Genomic DNA, 19,080 nt, shown 5'->3' with positions numbered 1-19,080 from the left:
TTTCTGGAATTTTAATGTCCTGGAGTCTTTGATTATGCAAGATTAACCAAAAACGTAAAACCACATTGATTCTTTATATATATCTGAAGCGTAAACACATACTCTTTGACCTCAGGATGAATGCAGTCTGCGTGGAATGCATCATTCAGATTTATTCAGATGGACAAAAGTTCATTTGACAACATGATATAATCACAGTCATGTACAAATACTGCATTAGAAAACACTTTTGTGCAAATAAATACATATTAAAGTTAACAATAAAACAACAGGTACTTCATCTCTAAAAAAAGCATATTTCTTTTCCTTCCAAGCAATTTGGTAATAAACGTATTGCCTTTTTCGCGAGAGAAATCACAGGTTTCTTTGGATATACATCGTAAACATGCTCACGGATGCCTGTAAAAGCAGTTTACTCAGGTTTAACGTTTGTCTTCGGCACTAAACAGAGTGTTTGCATAGAGAAAGACATCTAAACAGCTGTTTACTTGTTGCTTCCTGAGTTGAAAAGTTAGAAGCGGCCTATGTTCTGTAGATAAGAACATAGGAGGTCTCCTGTTTTACATTACAACATTTAATTTGGTCCCGGTCCTGGCTCGGCTCCTTCTGCACCAATCGAGTGTTGGGTTACAGCGCAAAGAGGCTCAGCACCCACCCGGATTGCAGGAATGAGTGGAAGTCCTTCGTGCCAAGTCTCTCCAATAACCCCCGTGTGACACAGAAGAGACCTTTGTGAAACGATACCTCCACTGACCAGTGAACACCGTTTAATTAACCTTTTCTCCTCTCCCTCCTCCCATATTCCCATGTTTTCCAAGGAAGCATAATCTCTCCTTCCCAACACCCTTACGGCCCCCCACACAAATACACACACACACACACCTTTTCTTTCAGTAATCAGAGCGCAAGAATTTCTTTTTTCCCCCCCGCTCTATTATAACTGTTCAGAATTGGCTGTTGTTTAAAGACTGGACCGGAAATTGTCTTTCTAAGAGTAGAAGGCGGTCTGGGCTGCGTGACGGTCCTTGAGGAAAGCGGTCGGGGGACATCCTGGCGACCGGGAGCCCAGACGAGCAGGAGCGAATAGGAACAATAGCCCTCTACGACCTCTATGCCCCGAATCCAGCTCACGGGAATTACGGCGAGCAGGGAAAGAGAGTGCTATGAACAGGCATGAAAAGAATCAAATGTCTTCAATAGGTCATGAACAACCCAAATTTCAATGCATAAAAAAAAAAAAAAAAAAAACGGCAGGGTGGAGGTTTTTAAAACACGCAGAGACAAAAGTCAAACAAGTGTGCAAAGGAAATGGACTTGAGTATGTGTTTAGCCCTTTCATTACAGGGAGGATCTCGTTATGTCATGATCGGATCCTCATGGACAAACGAGGGAGTTGCCTGGAGATGCTTCGCTGAGGTTGTCTGAGGACGACAGCGCGGTTACATGAGAAAGACAGCGAGTGTGATGGACAGAGGAATGGATTCGCATCTCCAAAGACAGCATGGAGGGACCCAGGTGCTCAATATGAGCATAAAGGTGTTGGGGGAATGTAAAGAGTCCCGAAGGTAATGACATGAGAGCATGCCGCAACACACCCAGCGAGCGAACCAGGCCAGGAATCAATCAGATGGCGCACAATGTCCAGAATGGCCGGTCTGTGAGATAGTGCCTCCTGGTGGTGCCAAGCGGGATTTGCAGTTTGGGAAGCTGAATGGAAATTGGTTGTTTGGCAGTCACTACAAACTATTTGGAAAACATATGCCAGTGGTTTTAGCTTGTTGTAATAGCAGAACGACAGAGGGAGAACATAAGTATTGAAGGCTTAGTTCAAACAAGAAGGAAAATTCGGTCATTTTTTATTCACCCTCGTGAACACAAAAGAACAGACTTTGAAGAGTTTGGTAACGAAGCAGTTGTAGTTGCTAATGGTTTTCATCAAATCAACAAAAATGCCACTAAGACTCTCTCGAAACGTCTTATTTTATGTTTCAAAGAAGAAAAGGGAGCCATACAGGTTTGGAAGGTCAAAATGGTGAGTAAATTACAGTATTTTGGGACGAGCCATCCTTTTAATGCCCCATAAAAATCAACACTGGCTTCTGTCCGGTTGAAGTCAAATGCACATATAAACTTTTCAAAAGTGGCATGTTATCTTCAAAGCCTCCTTCTCGAAGACTGAGAAACAGAGGAACGGCACTACTGAGGGAGTTTTGCTAGTATGTATAAATGAGAAAGAGTAAGTGCATCTATGTGACTTCAACATGATACACCAAATCTCAATGCACTTCTACAAAAGGCGGCACATCTTCCCACAGGGATCGCTCGACACATGCAGGTTCTGACAAGACACCCTTAACGCACGTTTCCCAGATCATCTCAGGAATGTTCTCACCCTTCTGAAGTTCCTCTCGAGGTCAAACGTCACTCCAGGGATGGAAACCCTGCTAAAAAAAAATAGCTTAAACTACTATTAGATTGTTGGCTGGCTTAAAACGGTCTCATTCATTCAGATAAATGCCCAAAACCAGCAACCCAGATCAGCCTGGGAGACTAGCAACCATCTCAAGCTAGTTCAAGCTACTTTTTAAGTAGAATGAAGCACTGTAAATGAAAAAAAAAAAAAAAGTACAAAAAGAAGTCTTTGATCCCCATAGATGTAGGCAGGAAAAAGCATTTGGTCCACATACAGCAGGTCCTGATGGCAACCAGTCAGATCAGGCCTGATATGAGGTTCACAGGTGTGTGAGGACAGCTTTTTTTTGTCTCTATAGCCTCCAGAGAGGCTAAACAGCTCCTGTTTGAACAGGTCCAGTGGTGGAAGGGTGAAAAGCTGCCTTAGGCCACTCTCACACCACTGTATAATAGCAGTACCTCAGCGACACACACGGTCCTACCACCACCACCACCATCATCATCATCATCACAGGATGATTCAGCCCTCTGTGTGTTTGTGTGTGCGTGCAGGAGTGTCTATTCAGTCTTGAGAGTCTTCAGTTGAAGAGGATTGAATCCGGGTCTCTGTTGGCCATCAGCGCCATGTGTTTAAGAATGTCCTTTTTAGTGATGATTCCCAGCAAGCGCCTGAAAAGAGAGGGAGAAAAAGGATTCTTGTTTTTAATTAATACAAATCACTGAGCTGTCAAGTCACACAAATCAAACAGACAATTATTGAACAGATGGTCCTTGTTAACATATGCATGAGAGAGACTGTGTTTGCATAGAAGTTCAAGGCCACATGTTCAAAGTGTGTGCGTGTGTTTCCAGTCTTCTTGCTTTTTATATTATGTCATTTCCTTTTATTGTGCTAGATAGACTTGAAGGGTGGATCACAGGAATCCGAGAAAAGACCAACAGCCACGTTGATCTGCTTGACATCGGGACCCGATTAAAACACACACTTTAAAAGGCAAAACAACTCCAGCAAGAATCAGCTTCAGATGTTTTGGACAAATATGGTAGGGAGCGCGCTTATAAGAAAGGACATTTGTGAAAAAAAAAAAACAGAAACTCAAAATGGGCTTTTATAACGGCCCTCATCTCAGAAGTGCTGAGATTATTTTATTTAATCAGTGCTACACTGGATATTTGCAGTGTATTTCTGAGGTCAATGTATTTGTATAGCGCTATTCACAATGCAGACCGTTTCAAAGCAGCTAGTGAGCAATCCGATGCCAAGAGTGCAGAGGAAAAACTCTCCAAGATGTTTATGTAGTTGTGGATGCAGAAGAAATCTTGGAGGAACAAAGATTTGGATGAGAAAGCCCTTCTGCTTGGGCTGACTCATATTTAAACAAAGATTAACAAACAGTCTACCTGCAAACCGGAGACAACAGCTCTGTTCTTAAACCTTATCAGACTGTGATGCTGTTATGTCCAAATTAGGTTATTTTAGAAGTCTGCGCACTGTGGCTGCCACATGTTTTGCCCTTAATGCTTGGTAGATTTCTCTTTGTCCTCGTCAAATCTAAAAAATGACAGCCTAAGTCTGCTTCTCATGGGAGAAAACAAATATCTGCTACACTTGTATCTCGGCTACTGCTTCAGACAGACCAGACAGCTGTGCACATCATCCATGTCCACAGACTCACCCGTTATGAATGACGAGGCACTGCCGCAGGCCGAGCTTGCGGAAGATGTCCACTACGATTTCCATGGGCGTGTGCACAGTGACCGTAAAGGGGCTGAGGTCTAAGATGCTGCGCAGTTTGACTGCAGGAGGAGCACTGGGTGACAGGGGTGGATCACATTCAGTGAACAGGACGGGAGACATGCTGACCACACCCTCCTGATGCCGCCGGGCATTTTCTAAGATGAAAAAACAAAAACAGGGAAGTTAGCTGGATAAACTTAACACTACTACATCAGTTAAAACAAGGGTTAATTAGCAAAATTCTATGGCAGCCCATGGACTTTTCAGAAACCATCTTATTGCACGCCAAACTAGAAAGAACTGGCTGAAATCACTGTGTCCAATCTGATTGGCTGGTCACTCCAAAACGTCTTGGATTCAGTGTACAACAGTTTTAAATCAGTCATCCAGGAAACAAAGTTGCACTTACAAGGCGCCAGGCTGACAAAATCTCTGTGGTATCAACTCTTGGACTGATAATCAAGGGTTTTATTTGAAACATTTAGACGTAAGAAAATAAGATATCCTCGGGCAAAACTTGATCTCCCTAAATATCAGAAAAAACACTACTTTGAGCCTGTAGTCGGTTGCATCAGTAAGTTGGCTGGTTTGTAAGACTCTGGCAGTCAAACTGATGTCATGATGACCTGCAAGCAATTTCTACAGAAAATATGGACTAGAAATAATGTAAGAGTAGGTTAACATTTTATTCCGTTCTTTTTAATCAAACTTAACCCAAACATTTGAAGATACTGTATCACAGCTTCAACAAAAGATATGGTTTTCAACATTGATAATAGAAATAAATGTTTATTGGGCAGCCAATCAGCATATTCAAATGCATTTCTGAAGGATCATGTGAAACTAAAGACTGGAATTAATTAATTTATCAATATTACAGTTTTACAATAAATGCAGCCTTGGTGGCCATACGTGTCTTATTCTAACTTCATAAATCTTCATAAATAATACTAATCATATGTATAAGTCTCTTCTGCCCACCAAGGCTACTGCATTTAATTGATATATCTATCTATCTATCTATCTATCTATCTATCTATATATATATATATATATATATATATATATATATATATATATATTTATATATTATATATATATATATATATATATATATATATATATATATATCCACCCACACAAACTGTAACATTTTCATTCGTTTTACAATATTATTTAGTCCTGTATCGCAAAGTTGACTTTTTAGCAGCCACCGCTCCAGTGTCACATGATTCTTTAGAAATCATTTCTAATATACTGATTTGGTGCTCAAACAATATTTATTATTATTAATGAGGACAGTGGCACATTTTGTAAGTCTTATAGATGAAGTGAAGCAGTCAGGTTTACATTATTAAGTAAACTGATTTCTACTTAAACAAAAAACTAAACAAAAAAAACACTACTAATGTAACCATTTTAAAGAAAAAATGCGTGATGTCACAGGGTTGGTTTGCTCGCTTGGCCAGTGAAGTAAATAAGCATTTCTTTACTTATTCAACACGCTTGTTTTGGAGGAAGACAAATTTTGGAGTGAAAAGTTGAGCCCAAAATAAGTGCAAATGCTTATGCATCTGAGATGATAATACCGAGCAACAATAACGTTATGGTACATTATTGATACTCGCGTGCTGTCTGAGCTGCAGGTTGTTGCATGCACGCGGACAGAAACGATCCATCACAGTGCACAAGTACCGCATTGAACTCTCTTTTGCATTGTCTTGCACTTGAATGGCTTAAAAGACTTAAATGCTTAAACTGACAAGACTTAAAACATGTGAGAATGATAAGCTTTCTTAAGGAAGCAGCTCTAGCCCGATCGCTCCGAAAGGTGATTAGGTTTGGCGTCCAGTTAACAGTAGATGAGCTAATTGTATTCGCAAGTGAACATGAAATGTGTTGCATACCACTACTGGTGAGCGAGCCTCTGCAATGCAAATATTCATCAAAGATCTCAAATAACTAAGATGGGACATGAACGGTATTTTATTGAGCATTTGTTTACGCCAAAACTTTGTGACATTTTGACGTTGGATATTCATTAAAATTATGGTGAAAACCAAAAACATTTAAAAACATTTAAAGTAGAAATCAGTTTACTAAATAAAGGGACTGACTGCTTTACTTCCTCTTTAACTGTGACTTTTGTTCATACACCACTTGTTTTCTCTGACTGAGAAAACCCTGTAAATAGCATAAATAGGTGGAGTGACCAATAAAAAAACTCTCACCTAAGGATATGACCAGATCCCTCCTCAACACAAAGCCCACCAATCTGGGAGACTGCTGGGAGATCACCACAGGAAAGCCGCTGTAGGTGGTGTCTGCGATGAGTCTCTCCACCTCCTCTACAGTCATCTCACTCTCCGTCAGCACAGACAGCGGTGGGTCGCCCCGCCGTGGACGCATCACATCTGTGGCAAGAGTCTTGTGACGGAATTCTTCTTTTGCCTCCAGGAAAGGGTAACCGTTGAGGCGGATGTGGGCCTCGTAGATGCTCTCACGACCCAGAGCGTCTGCGACCCATTTGCTGGTCATGGCGGCAGCCATGAGGGGCACGATGTACTCTAAACCTCCCGTCAGCTCGAACATAATGACCACCAGAGAGACAGTCATACGGGTCACACCACCTAGAGTAGAAATGAGAAAAGAAAAAAAAGCTCTTGCTTGCTAATTTGACAATGTAGCATATAGCCTAATGTAGTGATTTAATAGTCTCTAATGCAAATTATAAAACTAAGAACACTTCATTAAAAATGCGACAGAATCAATGGCTCTGCAAGGTCAAGCTATATTTCTGAAAGGCACCATTAAATGCTTCTGCATGGAAGACTGCACAAGGCAATTTGGTTGCGAGGTGAAAAATAAATCATCTGGAAAATTAATGTTCAAGACATTTTCACAGAGTTGCAGAAGATTCACCCCTCACCCAGACAGGCTGCTGCGCCCACCATGGCGTACAGACCCGGCGTGATGCAGTCGGCCCCTGGAGAGCACCAGCCTCTGAAAATGTCCTGTTCGTGGTGGCGTATGGCCAGTTGCTCCATGCACACTCCAAGAAGTCGGCCTGCAATGGCCCCCACCGCCATACTGGGTATGAATAAACCTGAGGGCACCTGGAGAGAGAACAAGAGCAAGACAGTATTAAAAGATAGAGATGACAGAGCTCACTTGATATGCTCTGCCAACTTCTCAAAACATTTTTTAAGTTCTGTTGTGACTGGGCTGAATCAATACCACATTGTTGCCTTTCTTTCTTATGATGCCAACCTCTGGTACTGAGAGTATTAATATTAATAGATAACCCAAGACAACAAACAAATAAACAATCTCAGATGATGAACCAAATTTTTTAATAATAATATTAATAAAATAATATAATATTTTTGAAACACATAATTGTATACAGTATGGTTAATAAAATTGAAAACCATGAATAATGATTGTTTTCACTAATTAAAATAAAGTAAAAATATTAGATAAATAATTTTGTATTTTAATTTAAAAGTCTTGAATATAGTATTAAATAAGTAAATTAATAAATATGTTTATATATGTATAATTTAATACATATATAAACATATTTATTAATTTACTTATTTAATACTATTATAATAAATAAGAAATCTTGCCTCGCAATCAAATAAAATTTTGAAGTTGAAGAACTACAATAACTAAAAATAAACCTGAACAGAAATCTTTACAAATTCTTGAACAAATAAAAACGACAAGTCACATAGCAAAATTACTAAAACTGAAATGAAAAAATAAATAAATAAAAACATTGTACCACGGTAAATCTGTGGTATTAAACTATTATTTATATTATATTGACTCATTTAGTGGTTTTATCCTGATATTTGAATCTGTTTTGCCTTCAGAAAATACATCTGGGTCTTTTACCTTCATGCCAAATGTAACCACAGTGAAGACCATCTTTAAGACCAGAGCGAGAGCTAGCTGCCACATAGCTGTATAGAGACCCGGCCCTGCCAGCCGAGCCCCCAGACCATTAGCAGCAGTGGCATTAACACTTCCTGATGTGCTTCCACCGTTACTGGTGTAGCCGCAGAGTTTCGATGAGTCCAGGAGACCACAGTCATTAAACAGCTCTGAGATCAGTTCGCTGCTGCTCATCTTGGTGTACTCGATTGGGAACGCTAGTAATGCTGTTAACAGGGCGACCACCACAACCTCAAGGACAGGGTAGCGTCCAAGGCTGGTGTTCTTTCGGAGACGGCACCAGGCAATGTTAGCACGAATAAAGAAAGCCCCCCAAAGGCCACCGAAGATGCCCAAAAGCACAAAAGGTATGAGTTCCAGAAGATGCCAGGGAGTGTGGAACTCCACGTAGAAAAGGACCAATCGGCTGTTGCCGAAGGGATTAATGGAGCGGAGGGTGAATGCTGCGACCAGAGCAGCGAAGAAAGAACGCCACAGAGTCTTCAGAGGAAAGTAGTAGCTGACCTGTCAAAGAAATGCAGGAGAAATATGTTCAGCAGATGTTTTCACAATTTAAGATTTCGATATTTAGTTTGGGGTCAGTGAAAAGTCAGAAAAAATGAATACATGTATTCAGCAAGGACACGTTACATCAAATTACACATTACTTCAGTTTATTACACATTAAATCAAAAGATAAAATTTTCTATTCATCAAAGAATCATGAAAAGAAGCGTGAAGGTTTCCTCAGAAAAATTAACCAGCATGACTGCTTTCAACATCGATAACATGTTGACACTTAACTTAAAGCCTTTATGTTTAATGCGTTATAACATTAGTTATCATACATTAATTATGCCTTCTAATGCACCTTATGCATAGTCATGAATAATTCTAACCACAGTTTAACACATAACACTTATCAATATGTTGTTACACTATGCATTTTAAATTTGGTTATAATTATTTACAAGAAGATATAATAGATTAAAACGCACATTAATATAATAATTATAATGCATTATAATAAATATGCATTAGAGCCTTTAACAATCCTTAATAATTCACAACACATCAAGGCTTTAAGGTAAGTTACCAATGTTTCTTGTCAGCATATTAGAACAATCCCTGAAGGATCATGTGGCACTGGAGACTATATTTTAAACTATATTAAAATACAAAATAATTGAACGCTTAAACAGTTATGTGTATGTAAATTTTTGTGTCAATGTTTTTTTTTGTCAGATTTTTGTGTCTATCAAAATGACATAAAAAATGCCATACATAAAGAAAAGTCAAAGGACAATAATAATAATAATAATAATAATAATGAGAAGAATCTATGATAAACACTTTTCATAAACAACGTTATATCAAGGAGTTATAGCCAGGATGAGTTCATAGTGAAAAGGCTTTTATTTGTTTATTAATTTCTAAAATGACACAGCTTTGTTATTATAATTAAGTTGGCCAAATAAAATCATATCATCATGACGTGTGTGCACATTGACTCACAGAGTCTCTCAGTTGGTTACGATTATAAAAAATAAAAAAAACACTCAAAAAGCAGCCTATCTGGATTTATATTGGTTTCTTAGGCTGATTGTCTAATAACCCCTCCAAAAGAAAAACAAATCAGTAACACAAGTCAGAAATATACCTCTCTTTGTTTATGTATGTATATAACAGCTTAAATCTAAAATGCTTACCTCTTCCAGACTGAAAAGCACTCCTCCAATAGGAGCACCGAACGCTACAGACACTCCCACTGCAGATGCTGCAGACAACACCTGATACACACACATTTATATTGACTTCTTTACATTCCAATACATTCTTATTTCCTAACTAAAATGCACAATAAAAAGCATATTCACCCTACTAAACTTGTGAACAACGAATTACACAATAAAAGCCTAGACAGTCTAGAAAAAGCCTCGTCTGTTGCTATTTCCATTACCAAATTGGCACTGGCAACTTCCAGCACATCAGTTAAAAGAGTCCAAGCCAAGAGGCTTATATCAATGTATTACATTACAAGTTTTGATCCAAGACACAAAATACTTTGTTACTTTTCCGTCAGTCTATCCCACACTCCCCTCTCCCTTATCTCTCCATCACTCCATTCCTCCGCTCCTTATCTCCCGCCCCAGTTCCTCTCACCTCTCGTTTCTTGGCCTCATTTCGACGGTATTTGGTGAAGAAATGGCATAGGATGTTTGCGCAGCAGCAGGCTACGTGAACCAGCGGACCCTCTTTCCCCAGACTGAGGCCGGACGAGACGGCCAGCACCAGTGTGATGGTCTTGATGATCAACGTCCACTTCCCCAGGTAACCCCGAATTATAAAGCCACTCAGGATGGTCTTAATCTGCACGAATTCAGGATTCAAAATCACTCAAAGCCGGCCATTTTTCCAGACCATAAGTTGAAGAATGGTTTTTATTCACTTAAGCAGTTATTCTTGGCACACGGACATGTCTTAATGGATCGTTTTAAAACCGGCCATTTAAAATGTCCTTAAATCTCCTCTGACGACTCCTCCACATGAATTTAAATCAACACTACAAATACAATAATCTAACATGGGGTTTTGTCAGACAGACAGTGAGACTTGTGTCAGAAAGCCCCTCATTGTTCTTTCTGCCAAGGTTAGAGAGCAGAAGCAATTGTGGTCGAACATCTGAAAACATTTTGAACATCTGAAAACAGTACAGAAAATTGTAGAACTGTCGAAAACTATAATAAACAGATATAATCTGTATCCACTTTACTCCGACAGTTTGGAATAGAAAACTGAAAAAAACCAAAAATGATTTTAAAGGTATAAAACAGCTATTAAAGCCTGACTCACTACTGTGCACTTAACAAAGGGGTGTTTTTTTTTTATCCCATTTCAAGTGAAGCTGAAGAGAAAATGTGATTGTACGGCTGGAGAAAAGCTCTACAATGAGTGGTTTGTTGGGAAAAGAGCTTGTATGAGTGTTTGATGAGCATCTCACCTCTGGTATTCCTGAGCCGCAGGCATAAGGGGCAAAGGCTCGCACCAGAATCACTGCGAGGAAGGCGAAGAGAAGAGCCCAGCACACATACATGAAATAATTCACCACATACAATCCAGGCCCCTGCAGGAGACACACAGGATCCAAGTGAAACAAAAGGATTTTAGACACCGGCGCCCTCTACAGGAAAAATTCATAGCTAGGCCACAATTAATTTTACATGCTAGTACATAGTATTTACTCACATTCTAAAGTCTATGAACCTTGATTTATAATTTTGAGTCTAAAAATAATAAATAAAAAATGAATACTGGAAGAACTGAGGAGGATTGTTCATCGATGAGGTGTTGGTTTATGAGTCTTTAAAATAATCCCTCAACATGTAAGAGACTAAGTATCCTAAAAATGATCTAAATTCAGATGTGAATAAATGCTTCAATTCAAAAAACGCACACTACCTTTTATTATAACAAAAGTAAAAATATAATTAACTCTAAGATTAAAATGCATGCTTTATTGTCATTTCTTCAAAAACAATATTGTAGCATAGTCTTCATACCACAAGGGGGTGATATACACTAGAATTCAGAGGTTTGGGGTTAGAAACTAGGGGATAGGAATGATTTTTCTTTCAATTGAAACAAAAAGTATCACTTTCCAAAAGATTAAGCTGCTTGATAGTCTTCAACATCGAAAAGATTCAATATTTCCTGAGCACCAAATCAGTAGATTAGAAGCATTTCTGAAGGATCTTGTAACTTAGGACTGGGGTTTTTAAATCAGTGACACATTACATTTTAAAACATGTTAAAATTAGTCAGTCAGTTTCAATATTCAACTGTTAATATATATTTCTTCAAATAAATTTATCACTGTTGATCGCAAAAGACTTGCTTCTTCAAAACATTTTTCAAAATGTTACTGACCCCAAACTCCTGACTCTAACCACAGTGAAGAAAGACACCTGGAACTCATTTCATTAGCCTTTGCAAAACACTTTGCCATACACTTATTTGGAAATCTTTGCGCTAAATATGCCTGTAGAGCTTGGATTCTGCTAAACTGGAAACACTTATTACAACAGCTTACATCCTTCATCTGTCAACATGTCAGTAAAAAATGGGATATTTTATGAAAAACATAACCACGAATGTTTGCGTTCTCTCATGTCACTGGAAAAATGAATGCAAAATTTGATTCAAAGCAGTAGACAGCAACATAAAATGATTGAAATGATTACAGGTGTATTATTCTCATCCTGGTATTACAGATCTCTGTCACACAACGGGAATGTCTGGGTCTGAGACAAATACAGAACTCACCTCACTGACTCCAATCATGAGTTCTGCCCAGCTTTTCCACTGAGGACACTTGTCTCTTTCCTGGAAGGTGGTCTCATTGGAAGCCCAGCAGCAGTGCTCATGATTAAACCAAAACCCATTCAGACACACACCCTCTTTAAGGTCTGTCATCCAATGAGCTGCAATGTCTATACCTCCAGCCAAGGCCCCTGGGAGACATGGGACACAAAACCTTCATTTTTTTTTTTATACAATAATGATTTACCACTATTTTTTACATTATCTAAAGAGAATGTGAGTGGTGTTTGCTAATGCAGACTCGCCACCATAATGCTACAATGTTTTGGGAGTTTTTCAGATCATTGCTGTGTGGTTTCTACAGTGCAGTTTTAGCACATTGCTTGGTGTTTGCTCATTGGCCCAAATCAAACAAGCTCATCCAAAAGTTTCTACAATATACTAGATATGATCCTAGTACTCTCTTCAATGCAGAATCATGTTTTTTTGTTTTCAATTTTAATGTTGTCCATCAGGCTAAAATCTTGTGATGAAAGTGATTAGTGATAGCACATCTCTTGTAAACATTTGAGGTATCATTGCTCTCCCTGTGTCACAAATAGTTGTGAGGAGTTGTGTACTTATGAGCAAGAGTAATACTGCTGCTCGCTGATTTTGTCATATGGAAGCCCATTTCTGACACACACACACACACACACACACACACAAACATGCTTTGATAAATCATAATTACTCTAAGTCATAAAGTCATAAAAATTACTCTAAGTCATAAAAAGTCTAAGACAAAAATTAGACAAAAGAATGTATACAAAATGGATTAATGACAGTCAAAATGTTGGGCATAACTGAATGAATTATCTTATTATTACGACTTAGTATTTCATAGATACAACATTTTTGTTATAATTATGATTTCCCAAAGCATGCTTTATCCTTAGATGACAGAAATATGCTTCTATGTAATATTTTATTTCTGACATGAGAAAAACAAACAAACACAATTATGAGCTAAAAAGTCAAAGTGATGATGTCATAATTATAAGAAAAGAAACCTAAAAAATACTTTAAAAAAAATATAAAGTTATTATCACTTTCCATCTCATAATTTCAGATGAACACAGAAAGTGCTGTAAAATTAAAAAAGTATTCAGCAGGGGCCATTTAGTAGGAAAAAAAATTGTCTGTCAGCAATCAAGATGTGCATTGCGCAAGAAAACAGGAAGTAGGGAACCAAACAGGAAGTGGGCTGACCTGACATGAGTCCAATGAGAAGCATCAGAAGCCAGCCAGAAAAGGCATCACTGATGCTGAAGAGCAAGGCTACTGTGGACTGCTTACTCTTATTGGCGATCTGAAAGAACAATGAGGTGTTACAGCAGGAACTCAAGGGTGAGGTTTCAGAAGCAGTTTTATTCCCGCTCACCTCTCTATGCCGATCTCGGTCTTTAGACTTCTCCCTAACCCAGTCGATGGTGTTGAAGTCCTCATAGGTGCCAATGCCAGAAACAGTGTCATCCAGTAGATCCATCAGCTTGGGACTGTTGTTTGGCCTCCATTCTGCTTTACAGTGGCCTACAGGGACAAAAAACACAACAAATTCTCATGGGAAACCAGCCGACACTGTGCATATTTGTGTGCAGCAGTGCATGCCTATGCCATTTTTCTATTGTGCAAACAGAATGCAAAGAAAATGGCAATTAATCATGGACAATCCCCATTGTGGTTTGAGAGGAATTACAGATAACAATCAGTTCACGAATGCATTGTCAGTCAGAGCTGTTAGCATGTGTGATATCACTGGCAGGCCATAAGTAATGCACTTTGACAGAGCCAGACAGAAAAGGGCTGAAGTTGACCTCAAACGCTGACCACAAATAACACTGGATGAAGTCAAAATACAAGCCAGTAAGAACAAGATACACCGTGAATGTTACACGTGTTGTTTACACAAAACATAAAGCACTTTTATGTTGCTTCTACCGTGTTTACTCAGAAACAAGGAATAACCTTGGAAGCGCTAAATCCTTAATTCCAAGAAGAACTATAATTGAAGTAACTGAATGCTACATTTAAGAGTCAATACTATGTGATCGGACTAGACGCGAATTGATAACTAGACAAGTTGCTTTGGCCAGAGTTGTAACAGAATGAGCTTTATTGCCAAGAATGTTCACAGAAGGAAGGATATAAAAAAAAAAATTAAAAAAACGCACAATGTTGTCCAACAAATGAAATGCATATTAAAGGCTATAAAAACAAATACAGTGGATGTAACCATGTAGGTTATGCTATATATTATGGGCAAAAAAGGGTTACAATTACATTACATCATAGCATAGTTAACACTACAATCTAAACAGTTAAATTCACTAAACTAAAACTTAAAACAAATAAAAAACCAAAAGCACAGACTTACTGTAGGTGCTATTTTAATTCCCCCATTAGTCACTTTATAGTTAGTGCTATCATAAAAATACACTTACTTGTAGGTTTAAACTTCTACATATTGCACATTTATTGTCCGACAACAAATATTTTAGCAAAATGCTTATTTTTGTCAAAATTACTCTATTGCGCTGTTTCCCACGATCTCGTTCACTAACGTCTGTGAAGTTTAGTAGAGAGATTTGTGTGCAGAAGGCTCTTGCACTCCTCACAGCAAAATTAAATCTTTCCATGACTTGCTAACATTTATAGATGGAATATATACCTGTAAAATATAAGATATGCACACCACATCTCTGTCGGCACATGGGGCTAACTGCTTTAAACTACACGTTAACAAGCTATTTTATCAGATGCGCTCATATGAAATTTAGGGTATATCGATATAAACGGTATTGCCTCATCAGACCATACCAAACTTCATATGCTGACCAGCCCTAATACACAAAATGAATCTGTACTGATGACTAAGTGAAGTGAAACACGCATTAAATGTTTCAGATCAAACAAGTTTAGCCGGTCTAACACAAAGACACCAGTCCTTCAGACTGGTTCTGAAAGAATGTGATACAAATTCAAAGATTCAGGTTCAACTTGAAACAAGGCCTCTGACAGCACAAAGCAAAAATTTGCGAAAAAGGCCAGCAAACATTTCCCTCACACCAGAATCTTTTTCAGTGCTTAATTATAGGTGCAAGAGTCATCTTAAATTGTAATTAGCTGGTGAAAAAGTCATATTGCAATCAAAACATTAGCCATTCCTCAGGAAAGCTTTGTTTTGTTTTTGTTTTTTGTTTTTTATCTTGCACTTGCATTTTTGGTTATCTTTTTTAATGTTTGAATGTCTAAATCATACTCAACTAGGCTGGGATAACGGGAAATTAAAGTGCTCAAAATAGATCTATGGGAAAATAAGGTTAAGGGAACAGTGTGGACTTTGACCCATAAACCTTTATTAAAGCCTGATGTACTTTGGAAAAACATTAAGGAGGAAAAGATGTTTAAAGCATGGGGGTTTAAGAGGAACCAGCAGCTCTGTAAAACAAGTCTGTGTGCTTCTATTATTATTCTGTTCTTTACAGTCTCCTTCAGTTCCCTTTGGTCTCATATGTTGGGTCTTTTTCTTATGATCCGGTTAAGGAAGAAAAACATTAATAGAAGGAGTAAAGACTGAGTAAAAGGAGGAAAGAGAATAGACATTTACCATGAAAACAGCAGCTCAACCTAAAAATACATTTCCTTGTACCTCCACTTAGTTCTTAAAATCATTCAATTATGCAAAGGTTGATGGTATCTTTAAAGTATAACTGTGGATCATGTGACTTGTTCTGACAATTGGTCAAATGCACACGAAGGCTGGAACTCATGAGTGACTCATGAGTGTCTTGTACATTTATCAGTATAACCGTGTCATGCTTGCTGTAAACCTCAGACAGAATTGAGTCTCCACGAGCTAGATTCTCCAAAATACTTGTCATTGATCTCTCCCCTCCCCACCCATCCTCCCTCTCTTTATTTTCTCTTTATCCCTCAGTGTATGAATGAAAACAAAGCTGAAACATGCAGAGTGCATGATGTTGCCCTAGGCACACACACAACTCATTAATATTTTGCCATTGTTTGATCAAAAATAAAGGGTTTTCATGCTGAACACGCACACAAAAGACATGCACACATAAAGAAAATTACACTAGCATAATAGTACCATAAACACCCATGGTGCTCATTTAAGTTCCTTGGAACAGCACACATCAAGGCCGGAGCTTCAGACTACCAGGAGGAAAAGACAGACAGAAAACATGAAGTAGACTGTGTACACCAGGAAAGTTTCCCTGCAAAATTTAAACAGTTTTATTTTGTAAAATCCTTAAATATAAATCCAAATATGTTCCACTTCAGGATGTGGCACATTATCTATTTGCTGTGAAATCTACACTGACTTTTGTATAGAAATTTTAAATACCTTTTCTTTTTTCAAAACTAACAATTTCAAAATAACCACAGCTCGTTGTTTCCACCATGGGATCAAAGTAAAAATAAAAATAAAATAATAAAGGGAATCAAACTCAGAATTTTGAAGGAAAAAAAAAAAATCACAGAGAATTGTGAAATGTAAACATGAAAAGTTTATGCTGACTATCTCACAATTCATACTTTTTTTTCTTGCAGTTCAGAGTTATTTTTGGGATTCTGAATTAATTCTTAGATTGCAAGAAACTGTATGAATTGTGAGATAAAAAGCTAAATTTTCCTATTTTTTAATCCTTTTTTACTTATTTCATAAATCAGGCATAACGAGGATATGGTAAAACAGCCAAGAAGTAAGAATGAAATGAGGAAGGTGGTGTAAATTGTGAAAAAGACATGAAAGAGGAACTTCCTGGCATGATAACACAGTCTGTCAGTGACATGACACACAGCATCATCAGTATCTGCACAGAGAACAGACTGATCTGATCCCACCGACACAAAACAAATGTGTGATACTCCATTCAAACTGTAGTCTATGATTACTCCATCAGATATTGTTTGTAAAAACAAAATCTAAACATCAAAATAAGGGTTAATCTTAATCATTCAATCTTACCAAAGCATAAAGTACTTTCATAAAAGCTAAAGAAAAAAAAAAAAAAAAAGTAAAGTGCCTAATTTAATTGGTTAGTAGTGCGTGCGTCCTACCCGCGCTGTAATCTCGATCCAGAGGCGGGACATCCTCACTGAAGTCCACTGTAACTTCGGAAATATCCACCAGCTCATCATCACTGCTCCCACTCTGATAATTATCGTCGCAAAACCCTCCGTTGTCCATCACCTTTGTCAGAGAGGAGAGAATATAAGGTCATAGGTCCATCTGAGCGTTATTAATAAACTAAGAAGAAGTGATTCATATGAGTCTAGTGTTCGGGAATCTGGGTACGCTGGTGGCGCTGTGTGTTTATGATTCACTACAAAGAATCGGCTCATACAAGTCATTTGTTCAAGAATCGAACTACGCTGGCGCTGTGTGTTTCTGATTCACTACAAAGAATCGGCTCATACGAGTCATTCGTTCAAGAATCGGGACTACGCTAGTCGCGCTGTATGTTTTGAACCCCTAAAAACCGGCAGATGAATCATTTGTTCGTGAATCGCTCTACACTGCAAAGCCAATGGCGGTGTAAGTATTAGTAGCCTTTAAGTCGAGTAAGTAGTGTAGGAATTTCATAAGAAGTTTCCAACCTACCGCAAAGTGGGGCATCGGTCACCCACATTTTGACTATATTAGGTTTCTGAAATGATGATAAAACTCACTCAGGTTTCAAACTCCTCCACTTCCTTTATCTTGCTCCGCGAACATTCAACAAACCAACTAATATAATATTACACAAACAACTTCCAAAAACACAACATCATCGTATAAAGGCTTCCGAGTAAGTTAACGTTACCTAACTTAATACTGATTTTATTGACCACTTTTAAAGTCATCAGATAGTTTGTCAATTATTGCAGAGCTAGAGCAATAAAGTGACCTTGTTATTGATGATGTCCTTTATTTGAGTAAGTTAGTTAAAGTAGTTGATAACACTTTAACCTTTGGAAGTGATAGTTACCACATATAAACAACACAACTGTCATTTCTCTAGCTATCTGTCACGCGACTCTTCTGTCGATTCTAATTCGTTCTTTTGAATGATTCGATCAGTCCAATTGACTCATTTGGCTGGATCTGAGCAAAAAAGTTTGATACATACCACTGTGGGTCTTCAGGTAGTGGTCGCTATTAGTACTGGACTTTACGGAGGCGCCAAGTCTTGTGATCTGGATTTTAAAGTCCTTCGATGAAGCAATGCCGACGTAATCTTCCACAGCTGTCTGCCAGTTCCGTGCACTGGTGCGTCACACTTCACCCGGCTAAAGCATCTCACAGCCTCTCCAGCACGGATGCCTTCAGTCCGACCCAGACCTGTAGCATGTGATAAAGTTGAAAGAGGAAGGTCTCCGTGTGCCGATGCATCGTTGGGCAAGGTGGGGTTTAATTCAATACTGTTCCCTTCCTCAAAAACGTGAACGTCCGAACTTGACGTATTTGGAGGTCAATAGCGCCATCCAACGTTTTGGGGAGTTAGTGAAATTAATCATTTTCTTCTCCAGCAGTACTCATGTCATGTAGTAGTGTGACAAGTTACAGTTTTAAGCATTTTTTTTCTTGTTATTTTATACAAATTAAACGATTAGCTGTTGAC

The 19,080-nt window shown here is 38.4% G+C and overlaps 1 protein-coding gene across 1 annotated transcript; it reads right to left on the bottom strand.

The window, feature by feature from the left end:
- Window positions 1-132: 132 nt before the first annotated feature.
- Window positions 133-18,938, bottom strand: LOC127961908 (H(+)/Cl(-) exchange transporter 5). Its single transcript, XM_052561217.1, has 13 exons — window positions 18,589-18,938; window positions 17,537-17,669; window positions 13,836-13,984; window positions 13,664-13,763; window positions 12,416-12,603; window positions 11,094-11,216; window positions 10,256-10,462; window positions 9,802-9,882; window positions 8,054-8,617; window positions 7,080-7,266; window positions 6,382-6,780; window positions 4,089-4,305; window positions 133-3,081 (listed from the first exon to the last, which is right to left on the bottom strand). Exons 2-13 carry the CDS (start codon window positions 17,664-17,666, stop codon window positions 2,991-2,993), a joined length of 2,436 nt encoding a protein of 811 aa, XP_052417177.1. The 5' UTR covers window positions 17,667-17,669; window positions 18,589-18,938; the 3' UTR covers window positions 133-2,990.
- Between the last annotated feature and the right edge of the window lie 142 nt (window positions 18,939-19,080).

The sequence above is a fragment of the Carassius gibelio genome, chromosome B7, assembly GCF_023724105.1.
Source record: "Carassius gibelio isolate Cgi1373 ecotype wild population from Czech Republic chromosome B7, carGib1.2-hapl.c, whole genome shotgun sequence".
In the NCBI taxonomy this organism is placed as follows: domain Eukaryota; kingdom Metazoa; phylum Chordata; class Actinopteri; order Cypriniformes; family Cyprinidae; genus Carassius; species Carassius gibelio.
The sequence above is the reverse complement of the archived record's forward strand: the minus strand, read 5'-3'. Positions and strand labels throughout refer to the sequence as shown.

Excerpts from the sequence above, each read along its gene's own strand:
- LOC127961908 (XM_052561217.1), bottom strand. The coding sequence starts at position 17,666 with ATGGACAACGGAGGGTTTTGCGACGATAATTATCAGAGTGGGAGCAGT. Across the intron at positions 10,463-11,093 it reads GCGGCTCAGGAATACCAGAG|ATTAAGACCATCCTGAGTGG; the intron begins GTGAGATGCTCA and ends GAATTCGTGCAG. Across the intron at positions 7,267-8,053 it reads TGGTTACATTTGGCATGAAG|GTGCCCTCAGGTTTATTCAT; the intron begins GTAAAAGACCCA and ends TTCTCTCTCCAG.